This window comes from Diabrotica undecimpunctata, chromosome 4 (assembly GCF_040954645.1).
Source record: "Diabrotica undecimpunctata isolate CICGRU chromosome 4, icDiaUnde3, whole genome shotgun sequence".
Classification (NCBI taxonomy): Eukaryota; Metazoa; Arthropoda; class Insecta; order Coleoptera; family Chrysomelidae; genus Diabrotica; species Diabrotica undecimpunctata.
In genome coordinates, this window is record NC_092806.1 from 152270906 (window position 1) to 152283168 (window position 12263).

Here is a 12263-nt window from a genome sequence, read left to right on the forward strand (position 1 = left end):
AAAAACGAGAATGTTAAGGTGCTATGTTTTCTCCGTTCTGCTGTACGGCATGGAATCCTGGACACTGAAAAAGATAAACATCAAAAACAATGATGCATTCGAGATGTGGTGTTACAGGAGAATGTGGAAAATACCATGGACAGAAAGAGTAACAAATCAAGATGTTCTGCTGAATGCGAAGTCATAAAAACCATACAAACGAAAAAACTGGAATATCTGGACCACATAATGAGAGGAGAAAAGTACTCTCTGCTTAGACTCATACTCCAAGGAAAAATCTCGGGAAAGAGAAATGTGGTACGTAGGAGGATTTCCTGGTTGCGAAATTTAAGGGAGTGCAGTTCAATACAGTTGTTCAGAGTTGCAGCCAACAAAGTAAAGATTGCTGTGACGGTAGCCAACCTCCGATAGGAGACGGTACTGCAAGAAGAAGACGAACCATATTCTAATGCCTCAAGTTATAATTAATATTGTGGCTATATGCACACAATACAAAAATCGAATAAAATCATACTACATTTTAGAGACTAGAGACTTCTCCGAGGATGAATGCATAAAAAAATGCATAAAAACTCAAACTAGTCTAGCTTAGGATGAGTTATTATCAGAAGTTTTTTGAAATGAATAATGTGAACGCCATCACCAACTGGCTAAGGAATCAAAATGTAAATGAAGGCCAGACAAGGAACAGATATTTGTGCCCCTAAAAGTTATTAGTTTACGATGAATGCAAGAATGCAACAAAAAAAAATGAAGCCTACAGAAAGATGCTTACCCGACGAACTAAATTAACTGTGGAGAATTACCAGATACAGAAGAGAGAAGAAAAAAGAATACACAAAAGAAAAAATCCAAACTACTTAAATAAGAAACTTCAATATATAGAAAATCTCAACGGAGAGAAAGAATTCAGAGTATTGTATAAGGAAGTTAACATCAACATAAAAGAATTCAAGACAATCACAAGACAATGCAGAAGTCAGAATGGCGACCTATTAACAACAAGGAAAGAAGTATTGAATAGATGGGTGGAATACTTTCACCATGCACTTAATATAGAGGAAAAAGAAAACCTGGAAGACGAAAGAGATGAGGTAAGGGAAACAAACGAGAGGAAGAGGAACCACTAACGATTCTTGAAGTTAAAGATGGAGTTAAAAACTAGACAGAAACAAATCGCCCGGAATAGATAATATCTTAGCTGAACTATATAAAGAAAGTGGCGATGATACCATAAGCATTACAGCAGCTTATAGAAGAAATATGGACACAGAAATCTCTCGCCAATGATTGGAATATTAGAACAGTTTGCACCATATACAAAAATGATATATCTTTGTATGTTCTAACCACAGAGGAATTACGCTTCTAAATGCAGCGTATAAAATATTTTCCACAGTACTATGTCACCATATGACACCATATGCAGAACGGATAGTAGAAAAATACCAGCTGGTTTCAGAGGTTGTAAATCGACAATTCATCAAATTGCAACCCTAAAAGAAATTTTAGACAAAACACTGGAATATGGCATTTATACTCATCACATATTTATAGACTACAAAGCAACCTACGACTCTGTGAATAGAAGAGAAATGTTCAAAACAATCGAAGAGCTAATAATACCAAATCAGTTGGTAAATTTACCAAAACCAACTCTTAAAAAAGTTAAATGTTGAGTACGAATTCAGGGGAACTGTCCGAACCTTTTAAAACAAATAATAACGGGTTGCGCCAGGGAGACCCTTTCTCCTGTATACTGTTCTATCTGGCTCTAGAAAAAGTAATACGTATATCACAAATCACAAACACTAGTTCAATATATAATAAATATGTGCAAATCCTGTGTTGATATCAGTGTTGTTGGAAGAACGGAAAACGCTGTACGAGAGGCGTATGTAGCATTAAAAGAATCGGCTACAAAAATAGTTTTAGTAGCCAAATTAGATAAGGAGCATGTTAACCTAGAAAAGGATCACTATAAAAGTAATGCGACCAATTTGTGGCAATCTTGTAAGAAGACTCTAAGGTTCTGGAAACCTGAAATACTCTGGATAACTCGTCTGGACAACTCAAATAATTTTGAAACTCTTCTTCGCTGATTTCTGACAGTAAGTTCGAGATTATGAACTGCGATAAAGGATAAAGAGTTTTAGCAAGACCACCAAAAACCTAGTCACAACATCGTTGTAAAGACAAAATGAACAAAACTTAATCAATGTTATAAAGAAGGAGAAAAATTCGATTATATAAAGTTTACTTTTTTGAACAAATATATCCAATGAATTATATACTTCCTATCTGGAAGCCTAAACGGTATTAATAGAGTTGATTTTACAATTAATGGAATATTGATGTAATTTAGAATGTTCTGTTCACTTTTCTACTTTTTTTTTGCACAAATATACTGTTTGTAATGTTAAATAGCGATAATTCTTGGCACTCCCGCCAGAATTTCATTTACCGCTATTTACTACATCTGATTAAAACTCTTTCTTTTCCCGTCACGCCCGAATTCAATAGCTGTAATTTGTTGCATGGTCGGATATATTGTGCTCCACATTATTACTCACCTGTGTTTCTTGCATTCCGTAGATGTTTTCGCTGAAATAGGCCCTTTTGGGCCGACGAATTACCGCCGGATCGGGCTGGGTCGCGACTGGCAGACAAAGGGCGGACGGTCTTTTAAACACTCCGCTAGATTGTGATTTTTTGTAATACCTAAAAAACACATTTTCTTTTAAACGTTAAAAAATTGGGGTTAAGTAAATTTTAGACAACTCCTTTACATAAGCTTCGAGAAAGAAAATAAATTATCTTTTGCATTAAGGGTTTATATAATCTACACCGAGAATACATAAAACAAAGGGGCGTATTAATTTTATAAGTGCAGTATTTTTTCTTAAAGACCCAAAAGTAATACTCATTATCTTAATAAATTTTTTGGAAGCTAATACTGCTATATTTATAGATACATAAAAAGATACAACCATTTATGAACTTCCTCTTCCCTTTACTTTCTCCTTTGGAGAAGAACCAATATTTACGAACAAAAGAGCACAAACAACAACTCATAATTATATTTTTTCTTCAAACGTCAAATAATGATGACATTACTTATCTAACTTGATCCTGTCAAAGTTTGATGTCTCCGCCGGCAGTAGTTTTTTTTCCCATTTCTTTACGGCGGAGGGAGAAATGTTGTCATGGCAACAATATGAAACATGTCCCAAAGCAACAATACAAATGTCATTAACAACAATTAAACATCCTTTTTATTTATAGTAATATTAAAAGTACAATTAGTTAATGAGGCATTTTTAAAATTGAAACCGTGCAAAAATGTTCCCGACTCTTGATACGCATTGGTAATTGTTGATGATACTGATGGTCGAGAAAAACTTTCAGCAATCATTCCCGATGTATGCGAATCATGAGGGTTTAAAATTTTTTGAGCATTATCGTTCTTGTCGGACTTAGAGGGCCCCAAACGTGCTACTGCATCATTAGCCGCGGACTCAATTTCGTTTAGGTTTTCCATTTTCGCACTAAATTTGCGCTTGCGGTTGCAACAACAATAAGCTGTCTTTAATAATTGCAAATAACTGTCAGACAACTGTAACCAGGGAGACGCAAATCCCACCGACGACTTAATTATTTTAATTTCTAACATCTAGACGACTTTGATAGTTGTTACAGATAATTTCGAGTAAATATAGCGTATGAATTGTACTATTTATGGTTAAAAATTGCTACGTTTGAAGAAAAAATAGAATACTTTATTCGGCAAAGAAGCGACTTTTCTTGACTTGCCCTCTATTACGCGCCTCACTTCGTTCGGCGCGTAATATCGGGCGTGTCAAGAAAAGTCATGCTTCTCCGCCTCATAAAGTAATATACTATTATATAAATATATATGTTTTATACGTTTGTTTCCTACTCACAGAAACTAAGATGATACAGATGTTTAAGTTTCAAATAAGGACCCAGACATAGCATGTAAAAAGCTGCAAAATTACTTGCATACATTAGAGAATTGGTTGACAAAATGTAAAATTAAAGTCAATAAAGAAAAATCAGCCCAAATCCCATATACTACAAAAAAAAGCACTTGTCCACAAGTTGTTCTAAACAATGCCCCCATTCCTGCTAGAGACGTTGTGAAACATCTTGAGTTGCATTTAGACCGAAAGCTCACCTGGAAGCAACACATTAACGCCAAAAAACAAATATAAAATTAAAACAAATGAATTGGTTACTTGGTAGAAAGTCACAACTGTCATTGGAGAACAAAATACTGCTTTACAAAACCAATATGGACTTACGGTGTAGAACTCTGGAGCTGTAGCAAGCCTTTAACACGTTAACCTCCGGACCATCATGATATAAGTTTTTTGTCAGACCGGAACATTTTTTTAATAATTTTGAAATAAGAATTTGTATAACTGTTTATTTCCATTCTAAAATAAAAAAAATACATTTTTTTAAGTAAAAAACAGCATGTACCAACGCGGTTTATTTATAATTATTTTTGTAATTTGTTTTAATGTGGACCGTGTGTGCCATATTGGCTCACACCAGGAAGATAATCAAATATTTTCTTTCTAAGATATTTTAAGTTTAAAAATACAAAAAACAATTTATTTTTTCAAAGAACATGTATGAATATTCACAAAACACTTAACACACATATACGCGGTAGTAACGGCACATGCCGGGGAAAAAGTGTACACCCTTTTGGCATTTTTTATCGCTGATGTTCTTCCTTCACAGTTCGAAAAGTTCCTATATACTGAATACCTTCCTCTTTTTTCTTTCTCGTAACGTATTTTCAGGCATACTGATATCACTAAAGTCACTCTCCTCAGCAATTTTGCGAAGTTCGTCTTCCGATAGTCCTTTATGGAACGTTATCTTCTTTTTTAGTTCCACTTTTTAACAAAAAAATATAGAGAAAATAGTCTTAGCCTCGTTAGACCTTCGAACCGATACTGATTGAAGTGTGTTAGAAATTATGACTTATAAATGCTGTTCAAATTAATACTACCGACATTCTCATAAGCCATTGGGGTTGTGTTTCCATTAATGGCACTCCCAATAATGTTTGAAACATTCTTCTCATTCTTCTTTTAAGCAATATACAACCAGGAATAACAATTAATCTGATGTGATAGATTGCAAATTTGTTTTTCTCATTTCCATAATAACGAAAGGTATACTGATGTACATCACAAATTCAACCATTTTACATTATTAGCTCCTATTTCAATTTTGTGTAATAAAAATACATGATTTTAAAGTGTACCAATAAAAAAAATAGCGTAAAGTACGTGGATAATTGGTCTTTAGAGCACTTGCTCTATTTCATACTCTCCTGCTGCGATGTCGTGCTCGAAAAATCGCGCGTGTTTTAAAGACCTCAATATCCACTTATACTTTAATATACTATATTTATTGTAGATGTTATTGGACAACTTGTAAGTTTCCAAAAATTGTAAAATCACGTTCATAAATGTATACCCAGTTTTCAAAATGCAATACATAAAATACAAGATATTTTGAGCCATCAGCCATTTTGAGTCCACTGCTGGACATCTCTCTCTCTCTTGTCGTTTCCTCATTGCTGAGGATCGTGATTTCCTACAATGCGGGCTGTCAATTCTCTCCATCTCTTGCGATTTTGGGCTGCTCTTATGGACTCGGAAAACGTCTCTCCAGTGGCTTTCTGTAGGTACTTGATCTGACCATCGGATAGGTGAGCGTCCTTTGCCTCTACGTCCTTCTACGTTTTTTGCATATAATTTCCTGCTGGACATAGGCCTCCCGTAAATAATTCCAATGCATTCTATCTTGAGCACCCTGAATCCAGTTGTGCTGAATGCGCTTGATGCCATCTGACCACCTTGTTGGAGGACGTCCTCGATTACCATAAGCATCGTGTCTAGGTCTCCATTCCAGAATTTTCTTCGTCCACCTTCCATCTTTTAATCTGGCAACATGCCCCGCCCAGTTCCATTTCAATGTTGTAATCCTTTAAACTGCGTCAGTAACACAAGTTTTTCTCCTAATTATTGTATTTGATACTCTGTCTCTGAGGGATATATTCAGCATTGACCTCTCCATCGCTCTCTGTGCCATTGTTAGATCAGCCATTTTCTAATTCTTATAACCGACGTAAGTTTAGCTCAAATGTTTTGGTTTAGGAATATTTCCTATAATACAAATGATGACAATTAAATGTGCAAAGATCCAGCGGATCTACTGTACGGAGGTTTCACTCTCGTATAGATGTCAACTGTTTAACAACTCCGTCATCAAACCATTGAATATTATTTTTGGACTAAGTTTTAAACGTTGATATCATTTTTACGCATTAAAAATACTTACGACAAATACAAATATTTTTGGCACGTGCCTCACTAGTACATAAATCAAGAAAAAATACAAATTCTCTTGCCCTGACGAGGAAGGTACCGATATTTTTATCTAACAAGTTTCTATTGAAGAATATTTTTCTTTTACATTTAAAATAAGCTTTCTTTTAAAAATTTTTTTTACTTATGTCCCCTTGAATTATTTTATTTCGTATTGGAGCACGCTATTGTCCAAGACTTACGTTCTTGTTATTTTTATTCAGCCTTTGCATGTCGGCCGGTTGAAAAGAATCAGTACGGGATATGTTTCGCGTGGCTCGTGCGGTAAGAATAAAACTAGAATTTTAAAAGGATTTTTATTTATAAAACTGTAAACGTCGGTTTTGTGTCAAGGCTCGAAGGATTTATACATATTATAGATTATGTGAGGAGAATATGTATAATGCAGGGATATTGAAAAACATTGCCTTAGCTTTGACAAAGTGTATTAGGTCTATTTATTTTTTTTATAAAATAAAGGCAGATATCGAGCTCAGTTTTATTAACTAAATTTTGCCTAAGTACTTTTGCTCTCTAGAGCATCTTCAGTGGCATCTGAAATAAGCCAAAAACTTTTTTTAAATGAAGAAATTGATTAACCTCGATAAAAACTCGAAGTTAATGAGTGATAAAAGTTTTTTGTGATTAACGTTTTAGACTACGTCAATTTTGGGCTATCCAACAATTGCAGAATGTCATAAACATAAAATTAAACATAAAAATTTATGTTTAATTTTATGTTCAAGCATTCACCTACACCAGAAGCGACCAGATTATCTCCGAAAATATTTCTCGCCCCCACTAAATCTCCAAACCCTGAGAAAAAAATTGTACCCAAACGGAAATTATTTGATGATAATACAGATTAGTCCTCAACAAAAATTACAATTCTGTCTGATAATTTATTATCAAATATTCCTTCACACTTTGAAACTTGGTACCAAACGTTCTTCGGCGTTTTAAAAATAAAAACTTGGTATTAAACATTCCATGACATTTTAAAAATCAAAAAGTTTCTAAAGGTGTGTGTGTGTGTCTTAGAACATATCATGTAACTTGCATAACAAAATTCTATGGCGACACAGATCAAGTATACTAAGTGACATAGAAATCCGAACACCCAGTTTAAATGATTTTATTTCAATAAAATTTTGGTGTAATTTATTTATCTTACTGAAAAAAACCAGTGATAAAGTTTTTAGCCTTATCACTTGGAGATTCCGGTTTTTATACTTTTTGTTTTTAAATTCACTAACAATCTAAAAATAAATATTTCAGCCGCAGTAAAGATCCAAATTTGGCGAATTGTGGTTTTTGACATTCTTTACGATTGGTTACGATGCCTAGAGTACGGAGACCTGTACGATTTCGTCAACTTAGTGAGTTTGATAGGGGCCGTATTTATGGGACTTCGGGAAGCTGGACTTTCTTTTCGGGAAGTTGCAGTTAGAGTGCAAAGAAGTGTAGACACCGTGGTTAGGTGTTGTCAGGCATTACTTCAAGAAGGCCGTACGCAAAGAGCAAGGGGCACTGGACGCCGCCGTAGAACAACAGACCGTGAAGATCGCCGCCTAAGATTATTGGCCTTAAGAGACCATTTCTCCACTACCAGCTCCATTGCAAATGAATGGTTTGCAGAACACGGAAGACCTATTGGCATGCGAAGTGTTTACTGACGAATGAGAAGTTTTGGCCTGTTCTCATACCGACCACACTTGGTCCTCCCTTTAACTCCAGAACACCGCCGTAATCGCCTTCAGTGGTGCAGCGAACGGTCACTTGGAATCAGGAATGGAATAGTATTGTATTTGGTGACGAGTCTAGATTTTGTTTAGGCATGCACGATGGTCGAGCGAGGGTTAGAAGGCGACGTGGTGAAAGGAGGAATCCACAGTTTTTGGTTGAAAGACATGTTCATCACACTGTTCGAGTTATGGTTTGGGGTGCTATAGCTTATGGTTCCAGGTCACCTTTAATCTTTATCAGAGGTAACATAAACGCGCAGCGTTATATCCAAGAAGTTCTAGAACCCCACCTTTTACCCTATCTTGACACCCTGGCAAATCCAACTTTCCAACGAGATAATGCACGACCACATGTTGCAAGAGTCACAATAGACTTTTTTCAACATAATGATGTCACATTGTTAGCATGGCCACCAAAATCTCCCGACTTATCCCCAATTGAGCACGTGTGGGATATGATAGGTAGGAGATTGCTCAATTTGCAACGTCCTTCTCAGACTCTACAAGCACTTCGAGAGGAGTTGGTGGTTGCCTGGAATGAGATACCACAAGAGGACATTGACCACCTGATCAGAAGCATGCCTAGGCGCGTTGAAGAATGCGTAACACATCGGGGTGCATCTACACATTATTAAAGGTAAAAGGGCTTTAAAGCAATGCAAACATTTTGAAATTTTAATCATTTACTTATTATGCTTCATTAAGTACTTATACAAAATTTTATTAAAATAAAATCATTTAAACTGGGTGTTCGGATTTCTATGTCACTTAGTATATATGTTTGCAAATCTTGCCAAAATAAAAAATAAAAGTTTACTTTGACATGTGTTTTTTGTGTCCACACTCATCACAAAATCCTTGCTTATCCAAGCACCTACCTATCTATCTATTTTAACTTACGAATTATTTGGTAAAATATCTCTTTAAAAAATGATGGCCAATCACTAACACATATGGTGTCAATAACTGGAACAGGGTGGCCAATAACTGGTCCATTTGCACGTTTACAAAAGACACATATAAAATATTTTCACACATGAAATATTAACGTAATAAAATTTTGCAATATGTAGAAATAATAATAAAATTTCATGGTGTTAAAAATAGTTATAATAGGCCACAGTGACAAAACATTTCATAGATATATCGACGTGCTCTCCTTAAGAGGCCAATAACTGGTGTTTTTACCCTATTTTGTAAGCAGCCGCCTGTGTTTGCTCTCGTTATTGCTGCTAATTTAGAATGGTTTCAACAAAGAAATTATTAGAATTGGTAAACAAATATCCAATACTTTATAATTTGTCACACGAGGATTATAAAAGCATCAGAAAGAAGGATAAAGTATGGGATGAAATTGGCCAAGAGATGAAAAAATCCCGTAAGTATTTTAATTTAAAAGTTTTATTCGCTTTAATTATTTATTTAAATAATGATTTTTATATATTTACCTTAATTATTAACATTTAGAGTTTTTATTTACATTTCGGGTATTAAAATAGTTAAAAAAAATTTCTCTAGTTGAAAATGCTAAATTGTTGCACGCCTGGGTCTCTTTCTATATTAATTAAAGCTCTGTCTAAGTTTTCTTCCGTTTCTGAAAACTCTAGTCCTTATTGGTTTATTTTAGCGCTTAAAGAATTATGCAAAATGCAACAAGTTTCAACAATTGAAATTGTCGTTTCAACTTTTGTTTCAATTGGCCTAAAAAATACTCGCCTCTAGCTCGGCATAAACGAGTATAATAAAATTTTCTTTTCGTCTGTCCTTTCTAGATTGTTTGTAGGAAAAAGGTCATATTAAAAAGGATTTCAAAGCAAAGGCTTCATCTCCAATCAAAACGTGTGGATAAGGTACTATTTGCCCAGGAAGATTTTTATCTTCAGGAACATTCATTAAACCTGCCTCAAATCTCTGACTTATGTTTGAATTTTTAAATAAGCCTCCGTCGCTATTTTTCCCGTAACCGATTCATATAAATTTGTCATTGGCATCAACAACAGCCATCAGTACTATTGAGAATTTTTTCAAATAACAAAAATGGTTTGACCCGATTTTTCCAGGGCATTTTATAGTTACATGTTTTCCGTCCAAACTACCGATGCAGTTTGGAAATTGCCACATGTTTAGAAAATCTTAAGTTGATTTTTGCCATATTTTTGTTGTCAGTTTAGAAAGATATATAGGCTGTAATATTTTACGTATAGCTTCACATACTTTATTTATAATTGTAGCAACCATAGAAAATCCAACACGATAACTATGTCCTATTGTACTAAAGTGTAATGGAAATATAGCAAGGAAATAAAGAAGGAAAAATTAAGGGACAATTAGCCTAGTAAAGAGAAACAATTATTTAAGAAATTATTACATATTCCAAATTAATTAAAGAACAAATAAATTCATAGCTAGTAGGTAACATATTTACGTAAACATTTTACATTAAACAAAGATTGAAAACTCGACCCAGTTTAAATGTATTACACGAGTCTCAAATATCAGGCCACCAAGGTTGTTTAAATCACGTTTCAAAACATAGACCTCTGCCGATATACAACACGAGGATCAGTCAGCAAAAAAAACAATAACGCGACCTTGGTACTACGACTGAAAATTAGAACACGGACTGATAAAAAAGGCGAACAAGGGGGCCAGCGGCGTTAGTGGGAAGTGGTCACGCCAGACGCTCCACGCCATAGTGTGGAGATCGGACGATACGCAGACAGTGGACGCGTTAATTAACTCGACGGGATAGTGGACGCATAAGTGTCGGCAACTGGAGATTCGAAGGTTCGCAAATCTCAAATCCCTGTAGACTGGAGGCGTATTCCCTAGCTATAGCCTAGATACGCGAAGGTAACTAAGATCTATATACTAACCCAAGGTATATCTAATGATACGGAATTGTCCGACCTTTAATTCCTTGCTTGTCTCTTCTCGTCTCCCTTCGCGCCTGATCGAACATTTTGGTCATAACTGATATTTTGTAGTGTACAGTCTAGTTAATACATTGTAAACTGGAAATTTATTTTTGTTATCCCTAGCCGTTACAGGCCGAGACTAGAAGAGATACACATTTCGCTTATGCAGTGCTCCGGCTTCTAATGTAAGCCCATAGCCTCTCACTCTTTGCAGGACCTGAGACCGAGAAGCCCTTATTCCCTTCCTTTCCAGAAAGATTTTCCTACCCTCTTGTAAATCCGCGAGGGCGAAACCAGTCAGTCCAGACTAGTGGAACCAGTAAGCCTTGCCCCGCTCGCAGGGATAAGTATCTCCTAAAAAAAATTGTAGAGGCATTGATAAGGCCATTGAGACAGACGTCTTCTACAATGGTGACAGCCTTTATCAGAGTCGAGACAATTCATTAGAGGGGGTTAGTCGATTCATCTACAGCTTCAATCCTAAATTATCACGCTTAACCCCCCAATGTTGTTAGAATGGTGATAGCGGCGTCTTCACCACCAATATATCTATATTTATTGTTAGAAAAGCTGTCACCTGTTGCTAAAAACCTAAAACAGTATATTTTTTAGGTGAGGAACTAAAGAGGTGGAGAAGTTTACGTGATTCTTATGTGCGATACTTAAAAGGAATCAAAACAAAAACTGGACAAACTGCACAAAATAAAACATGGCAATGGGCTGAAAGTATGAAAATGTTCCAACCTTTCTCGTTATTTACAAAATCCTCATCAAATGTGCCGGAAGTTACGACTTAAGTAGAGTCTGTAACTGAGAAAGACGATGATGTAGATGTTTCGGATAACGAAGAGAGTAAACCTACAAAAATCAAGAGTCTGCTACTTGTGCTAATGTCACCACCCCTATTGTAGAACCAGAACCAAAAAAAAAACGAGAAGTGAGAAATGTACAAAGAAACCAATAACTTTCATTGACGCTATTAATATTTATTTTAAAAGCAGAAAAAAAAAAACATAAAAAGACTCAACAGATTTATTGCTTCTATCATATGCAGGCTTGATAAAACAATTTTCTGGAAAACGTCAGACTGAAACCAGCAAGATCAAATCTTCCTCCGATTCTGAAAAATCCATTTCAGACTTTGCTGTAGTCGTCGGTTCAATGTGATCAATGAGACAAAACACGTC

At 35.4% G+C, this 12263-nt stretch overlaps 1 protein-coding gene across 1 annotated transcript in view; it reads right to left on the bottom strand.

The window, feature by feature from the left end:
* Nucleotides 1-12263, bottom strand: part of LOC140440230 (uncharacterized) — a 139113-nt gene that overhangs the window by 41755 nt on the left and 85095 nt on the right. The window contains exon 4 of the mRNA XM_072530587.1: nucleotides 2574-2721. Coding sequence (XP_072386688.1) covers nucleotides 2574-2721 — 148 coding nt within the window. The remainder of the gene's footprint in view (nucleotides 1-2573; nucleotides 2722-12263) is intronic.